General features: G+C 39.3%; 1 protein-coding gene across 7 annotated transcripts in view; it reads right to left on the minus strand.

Annotated features, from left to right (window-relative positions):
- Positions 1-26,232, minus strand: part of LOC124254299 (protein phosphatase 1 regulatory subunit 16A-like) — a 49,888-nt gene that overhangs the window by 3,145 nt on the left and 20,511 nt on the right. For 4 of the 7 annotated variants that reach the window (XM_046688214.1, XM_046688212.1, XM_046688211.1 and 1 more), the window contains exons 3-11: positions 26,026-26,096; positions 24,294-24,439; positions 21,229-21,332; positions 20,273-20,397; positions 19,121-19,246; positions 17,900-17,975; positions 16,669-16,780; positions 11,243-11,314; positions 6,941-6,991 (exon numbers count right to left, since the gene is read on the minus strand). In XM_046688214.1, the coding sequence (XP_046544170.1) occupies positions 6,941-6,991; positions 11,243-11,314; positions 16,669-16,780; positions 17,900-17,975; positions 19,121-19,246; positions 20,273-20,397; positions 21,229-21,332; positions 24,294-24,439; positions 26,026-26,096 (883 nt within the window). The remainder of the gene's footprint in view (positions 1-6,940; positions 6,992-11,242; positions 11,315-16,668; positions 16,781-17,899; positions 17,976-19,120; positions 19,247-20,272; positions 20,398-21,228; positions 21,333-24,293; positions 24,440-26,025; positions 26,097-26,232) is intronic. The other 3 variants (XM_046688216.1, XM_046688215.1, XM_046688217.1) reach the window with 3 other exon arrangements.

Below are 26,232 nucleotides of genomic sequence, written 5' to 3' on the forward strand. Positions count from 1 at the left end.
AAATGTTCATTCTATACCCGTATTTCATGCTCACAAGACTGAAACCAAACACTGAAGACAAATTGGGGAGCATGAGGTCTTATCTCAGGAGTAAAAGCAACTCTGAAAAGACTTAGAGTTGAAAAAAAAATGCACTAGCTTTTCAGGCATGGAATCATAGACCTAATGTCTCGCACTTAAATGTCACCCAAAGAATTTTTTTAAAGGAATCATAACATACTGGTTGCTTCAAACCTTGTTTTCTCCCTGACAGAATATACACAAAATAACTGTTTGGTAATTCTAAAGGTAGTTACAGACAATGTTTCAAGTGACCTTACATGATATGACCTCTATAAGCCTGTTAAATATTATTACAATGTAGAGCTATTTAGTCACTATCTATTGTGTCATCAGACATCGTGTTGTATGGCCTTATATGCAAAACATATTGCCACACGATTTGAATGAAAGACAAATAACACATTATAAAGGCATATTTCATCAAGGATATTTAACAATATCAAGTCATACAGAAATGTCTACTCTGTTGCCAGTTCAGACAAATGCCCAATATGAAAGTGTTAGTTGTGAAGTCATGAATAAACAGGAGACTGTCAGCATCTGTTAGAGAACAGATACAACTCAACAAGCAGTCCAATTAAAACAGAAACATGTATGAAGAACATCACATTCATTGTTCATTGCTGTCAAAACGACAAGTGGAACAGAATCATAGTAACAAATTGCTTACATCTCTACTGACTGGGGAACACATCCATTACATCTCTACAGACTGGGGAACACATCCGTTTTATCTCTAATGACTGGGGAACACATCCATTACATCTCTACAGACTGGGGAACACATCCACTACATCTCTACTGACTGAGGAACAAATCCTCTACATCTCTACTGACTGGGGAATACATCTGTTACATCTCTACTTACTGGGGAACACATCTGTTACATCTCTACAGACTGGGGAACACATCCGTTACATCTCTATAGACTGGGGAACACATACATCTCTACTGACTGGGGAACACATCCATTACATCTCTACTGACTGGGAACACATCCATTACATCTCTACCGACTGGGAACACATCCGCTACATCTCTTCTGACTGGGGAACACATCTCTACATCTCTATCGACTGGGAACACATCCTACAGACTTCTGTTACATCTCTACTGACTGGGGAACACATCCATTACATCTCTACTGACTGGGGAACACATTCTCTACATCTCTATTGACTGGGAACACATCCATTACATCTCTTCTGACTGGGGAACACATCCGCTACATCTCTACAGACTGGGGAACACATCCGTTAAAATCTCTACAGACTAGGAACACATCTGTCACATCTCTACTGACTGGGAAACACATCCACTACATCTCTACTGACTGGGGAACACATCTGTTACATCTCTACTGACTGGGTAACACATCTACATCTCTACTAACTGGGGAACACATCTGTTACATCTCTACTGGGACTGGGAACACATTCATCATCTCTATTGACTGGGGAACACATCCATTACATCTCTTCTGACTGGGAACACATCCGCTACATCTCTACAGACTGGGGAACACATCCGCTAAATCTCTACAGACTAGGAACACATCTGTCACATCTCTACTGACTGGGAACACATCATCATCTCTACATCATCTATCTCTACTGACTGGGTAACACATCCGTTACATCTCTACTAACTGGGGAACATCTGTTACATCTCTACTGACTGGGAACACATCCGTTACATCTCTACTCTCTACAGACTGGGATCCGTTACTCTACATCTGTTACATCTCTACTGACTGGGAAACACATCCGTTACATCTCTACTAACTGGGGAACACATCTGTTACATCTCTACTGACTGGGGAACACATCCATTACATCTCTACTGACTGGGGAACACATTCGTTACATCTCTATTGACTGGGGAACACATCCATTACATCTCTTCTGACTGGGGAACACATCCGTTACATCTCTACAGACTGGGGAACACAACCGTTAAATCTCTACAGACTAGGGAACACATCTGTCACATCTCTACTGACTGGGAAACACATCCACTACATCTCTACTGACTGGGGAACACATCTGTTACATCTCTACTGACTGGGTAACACATCCGTTACATCTCTACTAACTGGGGAACACATCTGTTACATCTCTACTGACTGGGGAACACATCCGTTACATCTCTATTGACTAGGGGAACACATCCATTACATCTCTACTGACTGGGAATACATCCATTACATCTCTACTGACTGGGGAACACATCTGTTACACCTTTACTGACTGGGGAACACATCCATTTCATTTCTACAGGCTGGGGAATAAATCTGTTAATTCTCTACTATCAAGGGAATATATCTGTTACATCTCTACTACCAGGGGAATATATCTGTCTTACTTCTCTACTATCAAGGGAATGTATCTGTTACTTCTCTACTATCAAGGGAATATATCTGTTAGATCTCTACTATCAAGGGAATATATCTGTTACATCTCGACTATCAAGGGAATATATCTGTTACCTCTCTACTGTCAAGGGATTATATCTGTTACTTCTCTACTATCAAGGGAATATATCTGTTACATATCTACTATCAAGGGAATAAATATGTTACTTCTCTACTATCAAGGGAATATATCTGTTACATCTCAACTATCAAGGGAATATATATGTTACATCTCTACTATCAAGGGAATATATCTGTTACATCTCGACTATCAAGGGAATATATCTGTTACCTCTCTACTGTCAAGGGAATATATCTGTTACTTCTCTACTATCAAGGGAATATATCTGTTACATATCTACTATCAAGGGAATAAATATGTTACTTCTCTACTATCAAGGGAATATATCTGTTACATCTCAACTATCAAGGGAATATATCTGTTACATTTCTACTATCAAGGGAATATATCTGTTACTTCTCTTCTATCAAGGAATATATCTGTTAGATCTCTACTATCAAGGGAATATATCTGTTACTTCTCTACTATCAAGGGAATATATCTGTTACCTCTCTACTATCAAGGGAATATATATGTTACATCTCTAATATCAAAGGAATAAATCTGTTAAATCTCTACTATCAAGGGAATATATCTTTTACATCTCTACCATCAAGGGAATTAATCTGTTAAATCTCTACTATCAAGAGAATATATCTTTTACATCTCTACCATCAAGGGAATTAATCTGTTAAATCTCTACCATCAAGGGAATATATCTTTTACATCTCTACCATCAAGGGAATACATCTGTAACATCTCTACCGACACGGGATGACACCTTGTGCTATGGGATTTTGATAATTTGCCTTCTAATTCTGTTTTTCACTATTATTTGCCTATCAGTGACACGGTTATTACAGATATATATTTAATATGATAACATAATAGAATGAAAGTTTTCACTAATTATATTGATACAGTTGTCTGTACAGTACAGATATGGCACAAATATGGAGTAGTGCTTCATCGCATTCAAACATTAACCAAAGCAAAGCCAAAATGATATAAATACTGTAATTCTGTAATTATTTTCACCATGCAGTATGCAGTAACTAATGCCAAGATGGGCTAATTCACATACACACTAAATGACACACACACCACTATACAATATACATATAACGTATATAAGACATACATATATATATTTGTTATGTAATTAGAAATTCATAAAAATCATATTTCAGTCGAGTGAAATTACACTTTATGGTTCAAAGAGTAAGATCATGAAACTCAAGCAATAAAATACACTATATATAAACATTTGTCTCCTTTCTTATCAAATAACATTATATTCCATCTCAATCACAGGCAAAGTTGATATTTTCAACTGTTGGTGTGCCACTATGAGAAAATCATCTTTTATATTGAGGTACTGAAATTTCTCGTCATCCAGCATTTAATAATCAACAATGCCTTGTGAACAGTATTTCAGTTAAGTTACAGCACGTCAACTTATCACAGTGGAAACAGAATGAACCCATGATCAAAGTTATGGTGCTGAATAACTGGTAGGGTGAATCCATGATTTGTACCTCATATCATCAGATTCTCAATTCAATACACACTGCCACACCTTTACACAGCAGTACCACCCATGCTGCCAAGTTGCAATGTGATAATATAAGTTGCTCACTGGTCGTGAGGGGGGCATGGGTTGATGAACCCTCAGTGTTTGTTTATGTTCCCTGGGCCCCGAAGGGCGAGGGGAACATAAACAAACATCAAGGGTACATCAACCCATGGGCCCCGAGGGACCAGTGAACAAAGTATTTATCTTACCAAACACCTTAATGTTAATTTTGAATTGTTTGAAGCATGGGTACAAATCTTTTTGTAGCCATCGCTAGATTTTGCTGACAAGAAAAACAGATTTAGAGTTATCTCCCTTCCATCGATTTGCATTCGCAAAACATCGGTAATTTCTGTACATCATACATGATTCAATGTTATTCGAGATAAAGATTTACTACCACGGAGTACCAAATGAGTTGCCATTTACAGCGGGGTGGATTGAAATGTTACTCGTTTGTAAGCGGGGTACATTGAAAATAATAGAAGAGTGCTCAGCCAATCAGAAAGCGACATTTATGTGTGAGGTAAGATAAACAGATATATCTACCTCTTATGAGACCATTATTAAATATATATATATATAATGAGAAGCAAGCATTTTGCTGGACTGGTAGAAATCTCATAATTGATGATTGGTTCCTTACAACCAACCAATCATTAAAGAAATAGGTTAGTGTCATTTTTCACACTTATCTGTTTTTCTGTTATTGCAGATATAAATAGAGGCAAACTGTATGCTTGTCTGTTTGTCTGAGGTAAATTTCACACCCAACTTAACATTATGCTGCTTGCAACTTTAAACTGATGACTAAAATATTATCAATATAACTTTCTGGTGTCTTCAAGAAATCTTCAATCATGTCAATAAGTGAATGAGTTCTTTCAGAATAAACATGTTCTCAGGCTCTGACAATTTCTAAGATATATCACATCATCAAGTGTTTCAAACACTAAAAAAGTTGGCCCTTCAACTTTGGTACTGCTTTAAAATTTCCAACTCCGAGGTTTTACCATTTTGAAATATAAACCTGATTTTTCTATTCCTTGGAACTCATATTAGAGCCATATATATGTCATGTGATAAGATAAAGTAATCTTTCTAATCTGAAGATTAACAGATTTTCAATTCAATGATCATACTTCTGAGCAAACTGCAAGCTGCAAAAGGCTTTATTTCTCAATAATTCATATGAATATTATATTCAATTAAATTATATTAAATTCCATAGATTTTGAAAAATATGTTTTATCATGTTTATAACAGGTTTATCTCATTATGTTTATTCACCTGTAAATTTTCTCTAAGACTCAAAGTTCAAACTCAGAGAGTGAGTGAGTATGGTTTAACACCGCTTTAGCAATATTCCAGCAATATCACGACGGGGGACACCAGAAATGAGCTTCACACATTGTCACCCATGTGGGGAAGTTCAAACTCAGAATATTTATCATTCAAACTGACTTTTCACAATATGACACAGTACTTTGAGGGACAAACTGCTGAAGAGCGAGGATAAGGAATCTTTATGAAATTCGCTTTAACTGACCTTTCTAAGCGTATGCATTCAACTTAGTTTAAATGTTTGACAGTTGAAACTGTCTTTACAGTTTGTTGTTGGCATGGAATCCCAACTGTTCTCAAAGCTTGGAGCCAAAGCTTTAGCCTGCATAACTGTTTATGTCTGCCATTTTCATTCCCCCTTACTCTCAAAACAGAAACTAACGTGAGGAAGAAAATTAAACCCTGCTTAACACTAAATATGTCATATGAGATACAAATAAATAGTACCGAGATGAAGCATTTAAGGCTACCTGCACCTGATATTCTACATTCTTTGCCAAATCAATTAGTAATCTTTAATAATATATGTAAACTAAGTTGGACAGACATGAAAATATATTTTCCGGAAATTATAATCTGTAATGGAGGATTTGATAAATACCCTATCTTGTTGCTTATTAACACTGGTTTCTTCATCCGAGGATGAGCTGGACCAAACCATTTAGTTGCTACATGAGCTGGTAGTGTTTGAAAAACTTAAATTTAAAAAAACCCAGACCAAAACCACCTTCTTTAAATATTGTTCATGCCTAAAACTGTTCCAAAATGTTGCGTTCAATTGCTTGTTTGTTTGGTCGCTGCCACCAATATTTGATTATTTCAATCAATGGAACACTACTAGACTCTACCTACATCAATGTGAGAACTGGACAAAACAATCATAGAGCACCAAGCTGTTTTCATACATCCTAATTATTCCTCTCTTGTTCCTCTCTTGCAAAATATAAAGTAATTCCCAACAGTTCGTAGAGAACAGGACCAACAATTAACTCACTTCCTTATATGCAAAGCCAACTTTTATCCCAATGGTGCATGCCTATAGTTATTAGCAACATGATTAACAAATCATTGTCACCTAATTTTCCTAGTATGTATACATGCATCCTGCTGCAAGTCATTCCTGTACGCAGTACTATATTGAAGTTCCAATAGCTATCAGTCTCATCCAGTCGTGAGACATAACATGCACCTGATGGCGGAGAGCTGCTCAGACCTAAAGTAACAAGCCAGGTATATGGCACATGCTAAAACAATTGGATAAACATTATGCTTGTCATACACATCTATAACTACCGCCACCTTCTTCTAAGTGCAAAAATTCCTTTACGATAACCATAACAAATCAAATATATTCATTATCAAGCCAGTAACAATAGTTAATAACCACACAGAATATAATGTTAGGCCATCACCTCAACCCTCCGGTAGCGAGCTTGATATGAATATTAAAACTGTATCTGTCGCTTTGACGAAGTTGCCTTACCGTACGTCGTTTATGTCATTGATGCGAGATGAGCAAGCCTTGCTCCTGTCCCTGTTACACAACCCATCACAACTCAAATCAATACAATTGTGACGCTTATCAATAAAAAACAGCAGGGAGCAACCAAACTGTGGAATGCCTACACTGAAACACCCACACAAATTACAACCAAGATATGATCGCCATAAAGTGTGCAGCATAATGATTATAATCAGTCACATTTTCAATGGAACCAATCGCAGTAAATGACGGACGCATGCAAGTGTGCACGCATTCTTAAGTTTATGCGTTAAATTCTCAATTGGAAATGAGCGTTTTAATCATTCTGATGCACACTTCATGTGGAATGTGTCTTATTCGTGATTTCTGTTTCTATTTCTATTTAATTCCACACATATTCCACAGTTTAAGTTGCTCTCTGCTGTTTTCACTGGTAGGCCTGTAGAAGATACATCAACATTGGATTTAGTTCACATGTATATCATGCATACTGTTTACATGACACATACAAGACAAAGACATGGACAGACAGCTTTTCTACGGTGACATTTCTCAAACATAAATCTGATACCAGGTCGATTCTGGTGAATGCCAACAGCATGAGCTTAACACAGGGTTATACAGTGTTGTTAGAAGGAGAGGAAATGTTAGTCTGGAGGCATGTTACGCTGAGGCTAAAGCAGCCAGCTACGACAGGTTTCAGGCAATAGGACAACTTTTCTAGGGTATAGATTCTCAAAACTTGCAGTGTCCTTTGTCCAAGTGTTCCCATTACATCTTGACAACCTGCCAGTCATCCATCTTCCCTATGCTGACACCAGTGCTATGTTTGTACAGTCTGATGTCCAAGAGGATACAGATGTCATATAGGTCACTTAAGGATTCACCCTGGTAAATTTCACTTTTTACAGTCACGACATCTGACATGTGTAAGGACTCCACACTTGAGTAGACCCTACAGCTAGTCAGCTTCCTACTTGCAGTACATCCTACTCTTATCATTGTCTGTCTGCCCAAAGTGTAGAACAGTCTAACCCTGACGAGTCAAACTTACAGCTGTCTTGAAACAGACGCTTTGTCTCTTCATATTGTCAAACCTTCGTTAAGTAAAAGTATTTGCATAAGTCCCTTCAACATAACAGTGTTCGAGTGTATGTATATATTGTTCAAGTCACTGTATATAATACTGGAAGTCAGTACACCTAAATGTCATACAGCATATAGCAGCACACCTACTCAGTACAGCCCTGTAGTCAGTACACATTAATGTCATACAGCATATAGCATCGCACCTACTCAGTACAGCCCTGTAGTCAGTACACCTTAATGTCATACAGCATATAGCAGCACACCCACTCAGTACAGCCCTGTAGTCAGTTCACCTTAATGTCATACAGCACATAGCAGCACACCCACTCAGTACAGCCCTGTAGTCAGTACACCTTAATTTCATACAGCATATAGCAGCACACCCACTCAGTACAGCCCTGTAGTCAGTACACCTTAATGTCATACAGCATATAGCAGCACACCACTCAGTACAGCCCTGTAGTCAGTTCACCTTAATGTCATACAGCATATAGCAGCACAACCACTCAGTACAGCCCTGTAGTCAGTACACCTTAATGTCATACAGCATATAGCAGCACAACTACTCAGTACAGCCCTGTAGTCAGTACACCTTAATGTCATACAGTATATAGCAGCACACCTAATCAGTACAGCCCTGAAGTCAGTACACCTTAATGTCATACAGCATATAGCAGCACACCTACTCAGTACAGCCCTGAAGTCAGTACACCTTAATGTCATACAGTATATAGCAGCACACCTACTCAGTACAGCCCTGTAGTCAGTTCACCTTAATGTCATACAGCATATAGCAGCACACCTACTCAGTACAGCCCTGTAGTCAGTTCACCTTAATGTCATACAGCATATAGCAGCACAGCCCTGTACTCAGTACAGCCCTGTAGTCAGTATAGCAGCACACCTTAATGTCATACAGCATACAGCATATAGCAGCACACCTACTCAGTACAGCCCTGTAGTCAGTTCACCTTAATGTCATACAGCATATAGCAGCACACCTACTCAGTACAGCCCTGTAGTCAGTTCACCTTAATGTCATACAGCATATAGCAGCACACGTACTCAGTACAGCCCTGTAGTCAGTACACCTTAATGTCATACAGCACCAGCCCTGAAGCAGCACACTATAGTCAGTACAGCCCTGTAGTCAGTTCACCTTAATGTCATACAGCATATAGCAGCACACCTCACTCAGTACAGCCCTGTAGTCAGTTCACCTTAATGTCATACAGCATATAGCAGCACACCCACTCAGTACAGCCCTGTAGTCAGTACACCTTAATGTCATACAGCATATAGCAGCACACCTACTCAGTACAGCCCTGTAGTCAGTACACCTTAATGTCATACAGCACATATAGCAGCACACCTACTCAGTACAGCCCTGAAGTCAGTACACTTTAATGTCATACAGCATATAGCAGCACATCCACTCAGTACAGCCCTGTAGTCAGTACACCTTAATGTCATACAGCATATAGCAGCACACCTACTCAGTACAGCCCTGTAGTCAGTTCACCTTAATGTCATACAGCACTATAGCAGCACACCTACTCAGTACAGCCCTGTAGTCAGTTCACACTTAATGTCATACAGCATATAGCACACCTTTCTCAGTACAGCCCTGTACACACCTTACTCATACAGTACACAGCCCTGTAGTACAGCCCTGTAGTCAGTACACCTTAATGTCATACAGCATATAGCAGCACACCTACTCTACAGCAGTACAGCCATCTGTAGTCAGTACAGCACACCTACTCAGTACAGCCCTGAAGTCAGTGTCATACAGCATATAGCAGCACACCTACTCAGTACAGCCCTGTAGTCAGTACACCTTAATGTCAGTACAGCATATATCATACAGCATATAGCACACCTACTCAGTACAGCCCTGTAGTAAAGTTACACCTTAGCAGCACACCCACTCAGTACAGCCCTGTATCAGTACACCTTAATGTCATACAGCATATAGCGTATCTACTCAGTATAATCCTAAAGTCAGTACACCTTAACATGATAAAACATAATTATAGCACCACACCATTTCAGTTTAGCCCTTAAGTCAGTATGCAATAAAGCCTGTACACCTTGATCCCCGTAAAATATACAGCAATACATCCATATAGTCAGTACACCTTGATCCCTATAAAATATACAGCAATACATCCATAAAGCCTGTACACCTTGATCCCCGTAAAATATACAGTAGTACATCTATATGGTCGGTACACCTTATAGCCAGTACACCTGGACATCAGTTTAAAGCAATTACAGCAATACATCCATATAGTCGGTACACCTTAAAGCCAATACACCTTGATCGCAGTAAAATATACAGCAGTACATCCATATAGTCGGTACACCTTAAAGCCAGTACACGCTTATATCCCTGTAAAATATACAGCAGTACATCCATATAGTCGGTACACCTTAAAGCCAGTACACCTTGATCCCTGTAAAATATACAGCAGTACATCCATATAGTCGGTACACCCTTTAAAGCCAGTACACGTTGATCCCAGTAAAATATACAACAATACATCCATATAGTCGGTACACCCTAAAGCCAGTACACCTTGATCCCTGTAAAATATACAGCAGTACATCCATATAGTCGGTACACCTTAAAGCCAGTACACGTTGATCCCTGTAAAATATACAGCAGTACATCCATATAGTCGGTACACCTTAAAGCCAGTACACCTTGATCGCAGTAAAATATACAGCAGTACATCCATATAGTCGGTACACCTTAAAGCCAGTACACGTTGATCCCTGTAAAATATACAACAATACATCCATATAGTCGGTACACCTTAAAGCCAGTACACGTTGATCCCTGTAAAATATACAACAATACATCCATATAGTCGGTACACCCTAAAGCCAATACACCTTGATCCCACCTTAAAGCCGGTATACTCCTGTAGTGGGACACACAGTCTTATGGTGAACAGTCAGTCAGCCCTGGTTATGATATCTGTCTAGGAGACACACAACACCAACAGTTTGTTACAACAGCTGTCCAACTCTTACAAGTTTGACATGTGAGATGAGGATGAGTATTAGAATGCAAGGGTTGGTTAATACTGAAGCCATCAGATGATTACGCAGGGATGAGGAAAGGTAAGCGAAGATGGTGCTAGCAGAGTAGACGGAGAGACACATTACAATGATATATATGGTATCTATCATGTGTTGTCTAACCTGTGACTACTGGGGGTTTTCTCACTCAGTGAGGAATTGGAGCTATACAGCATCCCTGGGGAATGAGTCAAGCTGAAATATAGAGCAGCATCAGGCTGAGAACATGCCTTCCACAGTGTCATCATGTCATACATCATCGGTGCATGAGGCGAGAACACTTACAGAGCTTCATGTGCATTCAAATCTATGGGAAATGTTCTTATAAGCTTCTCATGTCAGCAATATTCACTTCATGCTCTTTTCTTATTTAAGTTTAGGTTAGTTCCAACATTCAAATCAAATTTGTTAATTCCTTTCTTATGTGAACTCATCAACTTGACCTGGCTACAAAATATTGACATTTGATGACCTTGAACTTACTTGTCGGACCAAGAGTGAGAATTTATATAAATAACATTAAAAGATCCAGCATCCAAAAATGACACACTTTCCCCCAATTTTACAACCAATTTCACCTATTTTGGAATCTTAGATTGTATGGAGATACCAAAGTTACAAAAGTTAGTCGAACAGATGGACAGATGGTCAAGGGCATTTAAAGGTTGACTGGACATATAGGGAGAGTATCAAGGACAGGTTGATGTGTGTTGGGGACAGATGGAGAAATTAGCAAGGGGAAGTCTTGGTGAAATTGACAGATGGAGAGATGTCAAGGGCAAGATTAGGTAAGATGGATCTCTTGTCAAGGGCAAGATTAGGTAAGATGGAGATCTTGTCAAGGGCAAGATCAGGTAAGATGGACTGAGGGAGATCTTGTCAAGATCAGATAAGATGGACTGAGGGAGATCTTGTCAAGGGCAAGATTAGGTAAGATGGAATGATGGATCGAGATCTTGTCAAGGGCAAGATTAGGTAAGATGGACTGATGGAGATCTTGTCAAGGGCAAGATTAGGTAAGATGAAGATGTCAAGGGCAAGATTAGGTGAGATGGAGAGATGTTGAGGTTAAGATTATGTAAGATGGAGATCTTGTCAAGGGCAAGATTAGGTAAGATGGAGATCTTGTCAAGGGCAAGATCAGGTAAGATGGACTGATGGAGATCTTGTCAAGATCAGATAAGATGGACTGATGGATATCTTGTCAAGGGCAAGATTAGGTAAGATGGACTGATGGAGATCTTGTCAAGGGCAAGATTAGGTAAGATGGACTGATGGAGATCTTGTCAAGGGCAAGATTAGGTAAGATGGACTGATGGAGATCTTGTCAAGGGCAAGATTAGGTAAGATGGACTGATGGAGATCTTGTCAAGGGCAAAATTAGGTAAGATTGGGAGATGTAGAGGCAAGATTGGGTATGATGGAGAGATGTCGAGGGCAAGATAAGGTAAGATGGAGATGTCGAGGGCAAGATTAGGTAAGATGGAGAGATGTCAAGGGCAAGATTAGGTAAGATGGAGAGATGTCAAGGGCAAGATTAGGTAAGATGGAGATCTTGTCAAGGGCAAGATCAGGTAAGATGGACTGATGGAGATCTAGTCAAGGGCAAGATTAGGTAAGATGGACTGATGGAGATCTTGTCAAGGGCAAGATTAGGTAAGATGGACTGATGGAGATCTTGTCAAGGGCAAGATTAGGTAAGATGGAGAGATGTCAAGGGCAATATTGGGTGAGATGGACAGAAGGAGAAATTATCAAGGGTTGAGGTGAGTTGGAAGTTTCGAGTGACCAGGTGCAAAGTAACAGCGGTTGGGGAGATTGAATGATATCAGGTAGGTTAATTACATAACTATGCCATATGGATAACACCTTAAGGTATAAAGCATGTTACACTAGGTGATATGGATGTTAGCCCATGGTTGTGCCTTAGACCATGGTTGTGCTCAGCTGAAGGTCAAATAACACTTGAATTTTGGAGACTTTTACAATTTATACAACCAAAACAAACAGCATAATGCTTATGTCCTACTTCAGCTATGTTTTAGTTAAAATCTCATTGATGACAAGGACTTAAGATGAAATGACAGTACATCTTACACAGTCAGTGATCACCTTGAATAAGTTAATATATATACTTCCTTAAATCAAAGAAGCCAACTAACGGGTCCAGGCCAACCCCTATGAAACTGTTTTAATCCAAGTGATCTTAATCAAACACAACATCAAGACACTGATTTGACTTGAAGAGATGTGGAGTTTACAGACAGATGGACAGGGGGACAGGAAGGACAATGCATGAATGTATTAACTCCACTGATTGACAGTCAGTAGAGCTGAAAACGTGTGACTGTGGACAAGTTAGTTTTATTAGAGGTTACAATATATCATAACTTTTTATATATTTGGAATATATATAATTTTTATCTGGATGCACATGTAGTCTTGTAAAATGTATCAAGGCAAGAAACAACTCAAAGAAAATCTGGAATAGAAGTTAAATAATTAATCTAGATAAAGGGCAGGCAAAGTGCATATGAAGGATTTCTATACACTGTGGACAATGACAAACTGATGAACTTGTGACACTAACGCGGTCATCACGTTCAGCAAAAACAAGATGAGTGAGATGGCATTTTGTACCTTTGCTTTGGACTATATTTCAGTGAAGGCAGGGAATGACAATAAAATGTGAGGAAAGTCAGAATCTCGGATTCCTGATAAAGTGACCTCCGGGCATACCTAAGGATCACTGCTCTGCACAGAGATGTTGCACTTTCTGGCCCTTTGTGCCACAAAGATTGCAGTGATTACATCAAAAATTATTACAGGTCACAAATATATCACCCTAATGTGAGTTTTTCAAAATATTTAATCAGCCATGGCAGACTAAGTATGGCAATTCAAAAGAATTGGGGGTAGGGGGTCTTTTATTGGTTTTAAATATTTTTGAGTAATTAATTCAAAAGTTGACTACACTTTACAAAAGCTGTAATGATAAAAAGAACCATTTTACGGAAATATTCTGTTGCTAGCTAACACAGATCAGGTTGTTCTGAGGCCAGAGTGAGAGTTTCATCAGTGTGTTGTCCACTGTGTACAGATATTCCATGTTTCAGGTGCAGAAGACACTACATTCAGGCAAGCAACAATAGTACCCAACATCAAGCCAGCTGTATAAAGGGCACACAAGCATGATGATGCTAGCCATGGTACAAGTAAACCAATCCTAATACAGCTGGTCAAAATTGGCAAAGAAGCCATGATAAAGGAAATAGAAAAATAGCTTTATTCTATAACCACAAAGATGCTTGATATTATATCACTTAGATCAAATAGCATAAAAATATTGACTTTCTTCAATATCTGATTTTTATCACAAACCTTATGATACGTAGTTGTTGTAATTGTTTGAAATATTTTTTTTCTCCATAACACAGTATAATAATGTCATGCAACAGACCCAACCATTTACCCACATGCACTGTTGGAATTGCCAACATACACACCTTACACAAAACTATGAATATACACTCTGACACAAACACACACACACATGCACACACAGTGTTTCCATTGGCATTTTTTACAGCTCGAAATTGTGACCGGCCAGCATTTCAAATACCGGTCATTTGTAAATTTTACCGGTCAAGTGATCATGCTTTTCATTGTGCGCGAGACCTTGCACCCTAACAACCAATCAGAAATTTAGAGGGTATTTCAATGCGTCAATGCTGCTATTTTTAGTGTGGGGTTTTCCAAAACTGCTATTTTTTATTTGACAACACCTCAATGTCATTGTGAAAATGTAATCTTTTTCAAGGAGAAATGAAATTGACAGGGGTAATTAGAAAATTGATTTTAAAATTTGCCAGACACGATGACAGACAGGCTTTGAAATTACCGGACATTCTAACTTCGTACCGGTCAAAGTCCGGCATATACCGGATAACGGAAACACTGACACACACAATATACTGCATGATTAGAATGCAATCAGACTCAGCATCTCTGGGTAATTCAGTCTGATATAGGAAAAAAGCCTGACAAAAGGTGAGGCAAGTTGAAAACGAGTTTAATTTTGCTTTCTAGATTACTCCACTTATATAGTGCTGGCTAGTCCTAAACAAATGCCAATGTTATAGTTCTTGCCCACATAGACATACTTCATTTCAACATTTATACCCTACTCAAGTCTCAATACCAACCCAGAGCTCATGAGTTTTTGTGTTATCATGTGAATGCAGAGAATAAGACAACCAAATATTCCAACCAAAGTGCAACCTAGTTATTAGTCTAATTGCACGGAGTTCCGGGTTCAGTTTTGAGTGGGTAAACTTCTGAATAAAACATCTGAATAATTCGATATCATATTTTTTTCATTACTTATTGCAATAAAAGCAGAGCAACTGGAATTTGGCTGGTTCAACTAGGTTTTTATCTTAGGCTGCACCTGGTGCAAGTAAGTTAACATCTTTTAAATCGAGCCCTGATTTATCATTATTGTGAAACCCACGGTCAAGGTTGGTGCTGACAAACCAAAGATCATCACCCGGGATTCGAACCCATGATCAGCAAACACTTTGATTGCTATGGACAGTACAGTCCTATCATTGGCAGTATTAACCATCGAAAACAAACACCATGCAAATCTTATTCACTCCAAGCAAGTCCCAATGCATACACTTGAGACTCATAATTTCCTTCAGTGCAGTTAACAACTACAAGCTCACTTCAGAATACACAACCAGAAAAAGCAACCGATAGGCTTTAATATCTCCACTCAGACACATGCCATATTCACTAATGTGACACGGATTTGTGAACGATAACACTTAAACTTGAAAGTGAATGTGAACATCCATTTCCTGTAGTTTACAAGATGAACTTACAAATGGCTATAAAACACAATTGTTCTATGGCATACTGATGAGTCAAATACTGTGTCACATGTGAATATTAACAACAAACAATTATATAGTCATGCATTTGAAACCAGTCTCCAGATGTTTCGACCATAACTTGCCATTATGAGATTATAAGAGCTTCCCATGCCAAACACTTACAAATCCACATAACTTCAACATAACTGGACATGTATCTCTCTGTCAATATTTCCATAAAAAAACATTTCCCTTATGCCCACATTTCCATAAGAACCCTCTAACTGTACAACCACATTTCCTTCATGAAAGCTCATCTTGAATGCCATATGTTCTTAAGAGCTAGCTACCTGTATGTCCACATATCTTTCAAGCAATTTCTACCTGCATGCCTACAGTGCTACAGGAGCTAGGACCGGTATGCTCATGTGTCTTTAAGAGCTCCCCACCTCCCATGTTCCTCTAAGAGCTCCCTCCTTGTACATCAAGTTCCTACCTGTATGTCCAACTTCTTTAAGAGTGTTCTGCCTGAATGCATCACACTTTTAAAGGTGCTTTAACAAGGGCCCCCATGTTACTTAGCTCCCTATTGACCAATATTCAAGCTAGGAGATCCCTGCCTGCATCTTTGTAGTCTGGTTTCAAGACAAGCATGCAGTGCCAACTTACCTTCTGGTACTAATACGGTGTTTTCTCGGTGGCAAACGATTGTTCCGCGTTGTCTCAATCTCATCCTTCATGTCAAGGATCTTCTGTTTGAGCTCGGGATCCTCACATAAGTCTGGTCACAGAAAGAGAAAGAAACATGTCAAGAGGGTACAATAGTTACAGGTGACGGAGTGAGTGAGTATGGTTTTACGTCGCTTTTAGCAGTATACCATCGATATCATGGCAGGGGACAATAGAAATGGGCTTGACACATTGTACCACTGTGGGGAATCGAACCTGAAGGGTCGCGTGAACACTTTAACCACCTGGGCCCTTATTCTCGAAACGTTTGTAGCCCTAAGAATTCTTAACTTTGATCGTAGTCAATGTGTTAAGAATGGGCTTAAGAAGTTCATAGGGCTACGAACGTTTTGAGAATAGCTAGCCAGGCTATCCCACCGTCTCCTATAGCCGATTGACTCACTACAGAGCATATCTGTTTGACTATCTGTCTGTGTGTATCGTTAAGTCGTTTTTCAGCAGGATACTGAATCAATATTACAGTGAAAGTGAGTTGGAATTGCTAATCTCAAGTGTTCGACACAATTGTGGTTTACAATGAGCATTCACAACTATGTGTTCAAGTTCTGCATGATACAAACATTGTAACAAATGACATCATCTGTCAGTAGTGAGTGAGTGAGTTTAGTTTTACACCGCTTTTAGCAATATTCCAGCAATATCACTGTGGGTGAAACCAGAAATGGGCTTCACACATTGTACCCATGTGGGGAATCGAACCCAGGTCTTACGTGTGACGAGCGAACGCCTTAACCACTAGGCTACCCCACCACCCCTCATCTGTCAATATATAACATCAAGAATCAAAGAATCTACATAAAAATGACAGAAAAACAGCATGTAGGAGAAATCCATCTTTGTGGAGATGTGTAACAGCACAAATGTTTACAATTTTGCCTTTTTTACTGTAAGATAGCCTTAGGGAAGAAAGAGCCAAGTAGAGTGTGAGTGAGTCGAGTTTAGTGCCATTTTGAACAGTATATAAGTTATATCGCTTCATGTAAGGTTGTGTGAGTGAAGCCTAAATTAATGCAGGCCTCACACATTGCTAGAATCAGTGAGTATGACAGGTTTGGTATGGATAAACCTAGAAACACATTGTGATGAACTGATATTAGAACTCATATGACAAACGAAGTAAACTCAGTTGGTTCATAAACATAATAAATACCAAAAGCAGTCTCTCCATTTCGTGTTTTGGCATCAAGATCAGCTCCATTCTGGACAAGGAGTTCCAAAATCTCGGGCTGAAAAAATATGAAGTAGGCCCTTTAACATCCAGAGCTCGAATAAATAAGAGTGAGTGAGTGAGTTAATATTTAACGTCATCCAATAAAGATGACAAGGATACATCTAGAACAGAGGACGAAATATATGATCACACTACGAAGTGGTACAGATCTATGTTAACGATGAACATGGTTAGAACAAACTGACAGATAAACAGCAAACTGGCCCCTGGCACGTGATACATATTTCAGTCGAAATGTGTATGACAATCTATGGTTATAACAGAGTAAAATTAATGTTCCATTTGAGTTTGTCATGACAGTATGTCTACTGTATTTCAGAGTTATATATTATCATGTTTACAGAAGCACAATGTATAACTTGCAGAATTCTTGCACATTAAATATTTTGAATACAGTGGAATTTGTCAAATTCGGACTCTTTGTAAACCGGTTTTCTCCATAATCCGGACTACTTTCTGAGTCCCGGCAAAATTGTTCTTAATTTATCATTAAAGCTTGCTTTCTAATTGGACTAATTACGGATTACGAACTAAAATAACAGTCCTGACAATCAACTTTTTATGAGAACAATGCTTTGTAATCCGGACATAGCTGACTAAAATGACAGTCCATTGAATAAACATCTCCGTTAATTCTGTTCTCAATGGTTTATTAATTCTATAAACACAAATTAGGCAATTTGCAGAGAGTACTGTTTCCGATATCCTCCCTATGTTCTCAATTTGGAAGACATGACTGAAAACATTGGAAATTTACAGAGGCAGAAGCAAACCATGTTAACAGACTTTTTCCAATGAAAGTGAACTTATTTACTTTATGCCATTATATCTTTATTTTATAAGCCAGATATTATGTATTTATGCATTGTTGTATATTACTACACGTAACTCATAATGGCATTGTCTACAGTAACAGACAAAAGTTGACTAATCCAGACTTCTGTATAATACAGACAAATGAGTCGGTCCCAGGCCAGTCCAGTAATAGACAGATTCCACTATATCTGAAGCCCAAATTCCAGCAATATCACTCCACAAAATGGACTTCACTCATTGTGACACTAGTTCATATATCTGAAGCCCAAACAGACTCCCAAGAGTGACACTAGTTCATATCCAGCAGTTTGCCACAATACTCACCTGTCCCCAGTAAGCAGCTGCGTGGATAGGTTGCCATGAGTCGTCATCACGCATGTTGATAGCAACATGATTGGACAGGAGGAAGTCAGCCACTTCTATGTAGCCATTGGCTGCGGCGATGTGCAGCTGAAGACACCAGTAGGAGTGGGTGATATAACATAATATCAATGAAGCATTGCACAAGTAACCGTTACTTAAAGCGACAATCAACTGTACTCTAAAATAGGGTTGATAATGGGGCTATTTTCACTTTTTGCTATTGTAATGCAATATTACAGGTCTTACACTACTGCAATCGTAATATTTGTCAACTCTTGCAATAGCACTGCAAAAGTATCAATGCAACTATAAGGCTTGAAAATTATATTAATCGATGCAATAAAATTCAATGAAGTACTGCCGACTCCAAGTCAGCCATTTTTTGCCCCTTGAGTCACAAACTCAAATCAAAGGGAAGTAACTCTAGCCAGAAGTTATCATAAGTGATCATAATCTTGGCTGGGCTACACACACCATTTTGAAATTTTGACTGTAAAGACTGGACTTTTCAGTTCTGTTTGTAATTCATTGTGACTAATGGAACTATTAGTCACTACAAAATACTACACACACTTATAAATTCCTGTCAATACTGAATAATAAGGCACACAATTCCCATTACATCAGTTGTTTGATATACCATTACACTCCTACTCTACATGCCTGAGCAGAAGACCTGATTCTATTGGTTGACATGGGGGACATGGCTAAGAAGTGGTTACAAAAGAATCCATAAGTAAACTCTGAGTGAGTGAGTGAGTTCAGTTTTAAGCCGCTTTTAACCATATTCCAGCTATATCACGGCAGGGGACACCAGAAATGGGAATAAACTCTGAGATGTTCTAAAATGTCACCACTGTATCGTTTAAAATCAAACACTGATTTCCCATTTCTGAATGCAAGACATCCATTTTGAACGTTGCAAAATGAAATATTTATCAATTGCTTGAAGGTCAAAGAGAGCATGGTATTTAAAGTGTTATCATTAACATATTGTTAAAGAAATAATCAGCTGATCATATTTGCGTTGAAACCAGAGACACATATATAACATATTGATCTACTGTTAAATCAGTAGATGTGGATGAATGGTAACGCAACATGAGCACTTACAGTTGTCACTCCATCCTCAAGCCGATGTTCTAGGACTCGGCGCTCAGTGCCCACAGCCTTGAGATCCTCCAACATCCTCTTTTCTGTGGCCAGCCGTGTCTCATCTACCTGTTCCTGGGTAATGCCTGCAAGGTCACAGAACACACATTGTATTGGCATGTCACTCACTCAAAGACCTGTCCCAAGGCAGCATGGGTTAACCAGAGTAATGAATTGTATCCATGTGGGGAATTGATCCTTGGTTGTCGGCAAAAGCTTTAACTACTATAGTCTGTTCTGGTTCAAATGAGAATGATGAGAAAACCCGTCAGATTTCAGATCCTGTTGGGTACAGAGGTTTCAGGGCCATGTGTCTTATTTATGTTTTGTGCACTTATCCCAATTTCGGGCTATTTAATCATTTGTCGTTCTCATTTGAACCCAAACGAACTATAGGCTACCCTGCCGCCCTCAGATTAAGAAGTTTGCAATGATTGTCTGACTTGACTTCCTCAACTTATTCTTAAACCTGGATGTTGCAGATACATGGTACTGATGGTACATTTCTTGACAGATACATGGTACTGATGGTACATTTCTTGACAGATGAACACAGTATCAATGATTTCAACTACTAAATTTTAGAAAATGAAATCTCAAAAGCTGTCATTAGTGTATGATATGATTCTGTCCATGAGGAAAAAGGAAGAGTTTGTATGAAAATGATTAAGGCTGAAATTTTTATAAATTGATCATTTGGGCATTTTTGGGGGGACAATAAAAATCTGTTGACACTAAGGACACACAGATCATACTAAGTGCATCTGTTATTGTTTATCCCATAGTTTTCAGGTGAAAATATACAAGTATACCACTGGTTGTAAGAACCAGACCAGGATAATGATGCAAAACTATGATGTCAAGGTAACCAAAAGACAGAAGTCAAAGAAGACAGAAGTGCAAAAAAGTCTGGGTACCTCGCAGAGCCATCTGAGTCTCTATATAGTCTAGTGTTTCTTCATCTTCACAGATGTCGTATGGCATGTTGCCATCAGCATTGACAGCCAGCAACTCAGCACCCCTGCAACAAAACAATACATTGCTTACCACTTTACTGGGCCATGAAATACACCTAGAAGATACCTAAACCCATGGCGATACACATAACATGTAGTTCTGTCAAACCAGGTCTACAGGAAGACTTGGTATGGGGGAATGCTATTGTTTACTGCACATACACAATGTTTCAGAGGAGGTTCTTGCCCCATATATTGTTCCAGAGGAGGTTCTTGCCCCATATATTCTTTCAGAGGAGGTTCTTGCCCAAAATTGTTTCAGTGGAGGTTGTTGCCCGATACATTGATGTTTCAGTGGAGGTTGTTGCCCGATACATTGATGTTTCAGTGGAGGTTGTTGTGCCATATATTGTTTCAGTGGAGGTTGTTGCCCGATACATTGATGTTTCAGTGGAGGTTGTTGTGCCATATTTTGTTTCAGTGGAGGTTGTTGCCCCATATATTGTTTCAGTGGAGGTTGTTGCCCCATATTTTGATGTTTCAGTGGAGGTTGTTGCCCCATATATTGTTTCAGTGGAGGTTGTTGCCCGATACATTGATGTTTCAGTGGAGGTTGTTGCCCCATATTTTGTTTCAGTGGAGGTTGTTGCCCCATATATTGTCTCAGTGGAGGTTGATGCCCGATACATTGATGTTTCAGTGGAGGTTGTTGTGCAGTGTGGAGGTTGTTGTGCCATATATTGTTTCAGTGGAGGTTGTTACCCCATATATTGTCTCAGTGGAGGTTGATGCCCGATACATTGATGTTTCAGTGGAGGTTGTTGTGCCATATATTGTTTCAGTGGAGGTTGATGCCCGATACATTGATGTTTCAGTGGAGGTTGTTGTGCCATATATTGTCTCAGTGGAGGTTGACTGACTGACTGACTGACTGAGTTTAGTTTTAAACCGCTTTTAGCATTGTTTCAGTGGAGGTTTGAGCCCCAATATTCCAGCAATATCCCGATACAGTGGAGGGGACACCAGATAATGGATGTTTCAGTGGAGGTTGTTGTGCCATGTATTGGGGAATTGAACCGATATATATTGTCTCAGTGGAGGTTGATGCCCGATACATTGATGTTTCAGTGGAGGTTGTTGTGCCATATATTGTCTCAGTGGAGGTTGATGCCCGATACATTGATGTTTCAGTGGAGGTTGTTGTGCCATATATTGGAGGTTGTTGCCCCATATCAGTGGAGGTTGTTGCCCCATATATTGTTTCAGTGGAGGTTGTTGCCCCATATATTGTTTCAGTGGAGGTTGATGCCCGATACATTGATGTTTCAGTGGAGGTTGTTGCCCCATATATTGTTTCAGTGGAGGTTGTTGCCCCATATATTGTCTCAGTGGAGGTTGATGCCCGATACATTGATGTTTCAGTGGAGGTTGTTGCCCCATATATTGTTTCAGTGGAGGTTGTTGCCCCATATATTGTCTCAGTGGAGGTTGATGCCCGATACATTGATGTTTCAGTGGAGGTTGTTGTGCCATATATTGTTTCAGTGGAGGTTGTTGCCCCATATATTGTTTCAGTGGAGGTTGTTGCCCCATATATTGTCTCAGTGGAGGTTGATGCCCGATACATTGATGTTTCAGTGGAGGTTGTTGTGCCATATATTGTTTCAGTGGAGGTTGATGCCCCATATATTGTCTCAGTGATACATTGATGTTTCAGTGGAGGTTGTTGTGCCATATATTGTCTCAGTGGGAGGTTGAGGTTGCCCAATACATTGATTTTCAGTGTTGATATATTGTTTCAGTGGAGGTTGTTGTACCATATATTGTTTCAGTGGAGGTTGTTGCCCCATATATTGTCTCAGTGGAGGTTGATGCCCGATACATTGATGTTTCAGTGGAGGTTGTTGCCCATATATTGTTTCAGTGGAGGTTGTTGCCCCATATATTGTCTCAGTGGAGGTTGATGCCAGATACATTGATGTTTCAGTGGAGGTTGTTGCCCCATATATTGTCTCAGTGGAGGTTGTTGCCCCATATATTTGTTTCAGTGGAGGTTGTTGCCCCATATATTGTCTCAGTGGAGGTTGATGCCCGATACATTGATGTTTCAGTGGAGGTTGTTGCCCCATATATTGTTTCAGTGGAGGTTGTTGCCCCATATATTGTTTCAGTGGAGGTTGTTGCCCCATATTTTGTTTCAGTGGAGGTTGTTGCCCCATATTTTGTTTCAGTGGAGGTTGTTGCCCCATATATTGTCTCAGTGGAGGTTGATGCCTGATACATTGATGTTTCAGTGGAGGTTGTTGTGCCATATATTGTTTCAGTGGAGGTAGTTGCCCCATATATTGTCTCAGTGGAGGTTGATGCCTGATACATTGATGTTTCAGTGGAGGTTGTTGTGCCATATATTGTTTCAGTGGAGGTTGTTGCCCCATATATTGTCTCAGTGGAGGTTGATGCCCGATACATTGATGTTTCAGTGGAGGTTGTTGTGCCATATATTGTTTCAGTGGAGGGTGTTGTCCCACACAGTACTTAAGTGGAGGATGTTGCCCATACAATATTTAAGTGGAGGATGTTGTCCCACACAATATTTAAGTGGAGGATGTTGTCTCACACAATACCTAAGCAAGGGTGTTGTGCCATACAATATTTAAGTGGAGGATGTTGTCCCACACAGTAATTAAGTGGAAAATGTTGCCCCATACAATATTTAAGTGGAGGGTGGCTTGCCCCATAAAATATTTAAGTGGAGGATGTTGTCTCACACAATACTTAAGCAAGGGTGTTGCCCCATACAATATTTTAAGTGGGGTTTGTCCTTCGTGGTTAGTGATAATAAAGCAACATTTCCTACCAAGTTTAGTGAGTGAGTGAGTATGGTTTTATGCCGCTTTTAGCAATATTCCAGCAATATCACGGTGGGCGATACCAGAAAAGGGCTTCACACATTGTACCCATGTGGGGAATCAAACGCTTTAACTACTATGTTCCACATACTCCTGTCACAGATCGTAGCAGCTTACTTGTCTATCAGCTGTTTACATAAATGCACATGTCCACATGTGGCAGCAGCGTGTAGTGGCGTCCACAACTCGCTGTCCTTCGCGTTGACATTGGCTCCATGGTCCAGTAACAGCAGCAGCAGGTCTGTGTTGTCATCAATACAACACTGTCAAGGAGGAAACACAATTACACACAGTTTCAAATATGAGTGAAAGTCAACCGCCTTCAATGTTAAAAGTCAGCAAGAGTCATCAGAAGATGACAAAAATCCCCGGCCCCCACAAATTCGAAAGAACAAATCTGATGATCTGACAGTGATCTAAAGTCCAACCTGATTTTTTTAGACTAAGTCCAAATCGTTTCCATGGAAATCGAGAAAAATAAAAGTGCCGAAAATCTGTTAATATCAGAAGGACAATTTAGATTCTGTTTGATATATTTTTTGTTGAAAGATATTGAATGGTTTTGGAGTTATGCTCCTGAAACTAAATTATTACAGATGGACAAGGTGTTGACTGAATCCCCCTGCATTATATGCCGGAGGGGTGAAAATGGAGACTCTGGCCTTTATTACCCTCTAATTCATGTTAAAAATGGTATTGTCTAACACTGATCACGATATCTTTTCCAACTGACAACGAATATTTTTTAGTTGTTTTTTTTTGCTAGACAGATTTAAGTGTGCACATTGATTTTTACATGAATAATTCCTTGCACAAAAGAATATACTGAAATCAGCTCTTTTAGACAAATATGACAACAATAACTTCTTATTCACTGATTACATAATCAGTAACACAAACATCTGATGCCAAAGACAGAAAATAACTGCTTTACATCCTTAAAATGATATACTGACTGAGTTTTGTTTTACGCCGCTTTTAGCAATATTCCAGCAATATCACAGCGGGGGACACCAGAAATGGGCTTCACACCTTGTACCCATGTGGGGAATCGAACCCGGGTCTCTAGCGTGATGAGCAAACGCTTTAATCACTAGGCTACCCCACCACCCTTGCTTAAAATGAATGAGTGATTATAATTTATACTGCTATTAGCAATATTCCAGCAATATCACGGCAGGGGAATACCAGAAATGGGCTTCACACATTGTACCCATGTGGGGGGAATCAACCCGGGTCTTTGGCGTTAAAAGTAAACACTGCAACTACCCCACCACCCATCCTTAGAAACAAGTGATGCAGACCTCAGATGTTTTCTACCTTGGTGACACTCAGGACGTACTTTGAATCATTCAGAACCCAATATCTGACCCCACTCATTGATTTCTGGCACACCCAAGGGACACAACTCTGCAAAGAATTGCCTGAGTCATAACAGTCAGGCATCTGGAACAACTCTCAGTCAGTGTTGAAGCAATGCTGCCTCCAGAATGCATTGTAGTCTGCATATGCATCAGCTGATGGGAGCCATATAGGACTATAATTGTTAACCCGGTGTTCTCAGTGGTTTTGCTACATATCAGGCTAAACTTCGTCCACTAAATGTTCATAGCTGACTATGCCATTCATAAGCCTATGATAAAGTATAGAGTTACAATAGGTCGTAAAGTTATAAACGCTAAGTGGATGGGGACCCAAAACTCTATAAAACAGAACATGAAAACATTTTTCTCTCATTCAAATAGGACCAGCTGAAAACTACCGAGGACATAACGCTTCCACTAATCCTCTAATTTCTAATTCTAACGCTGGCAGTTGTACCACCATGTGTACAGGTACAGAGACTTACCTGGTGTAATGCTGTCAGCCCATCCTCGTTTGTAACATTAGGATCGGTCTTGTTTTGTAAAAGTTTCCTAACTGTAAAAAACACAATTAGAACATTAAAATTCACAACAAATTAACCAATAATGATATACCATTTTGCTGCAATTAACAAGCATAAATGGACTTGCAAGTGACCAAACTCCCAATAATATGCATTATATATCTGTTA

This window comes from Haliotis rubra, unplaced genomic scaffold (assembly GCF_003918875.1).
Source record: "Haliotis rubra isolate DU_JTF1 unplaced genomic scaffold, ASM391887v1 Scf57, whole genome shotgun sequence".
In the NCBI taxonomy this organism is placed as follows: Eukaryota; Metazoa; Mollusca; class Gastropoda; order Lepetellida; family Haliotidae; genus Haliotis; species Haliotis rubra.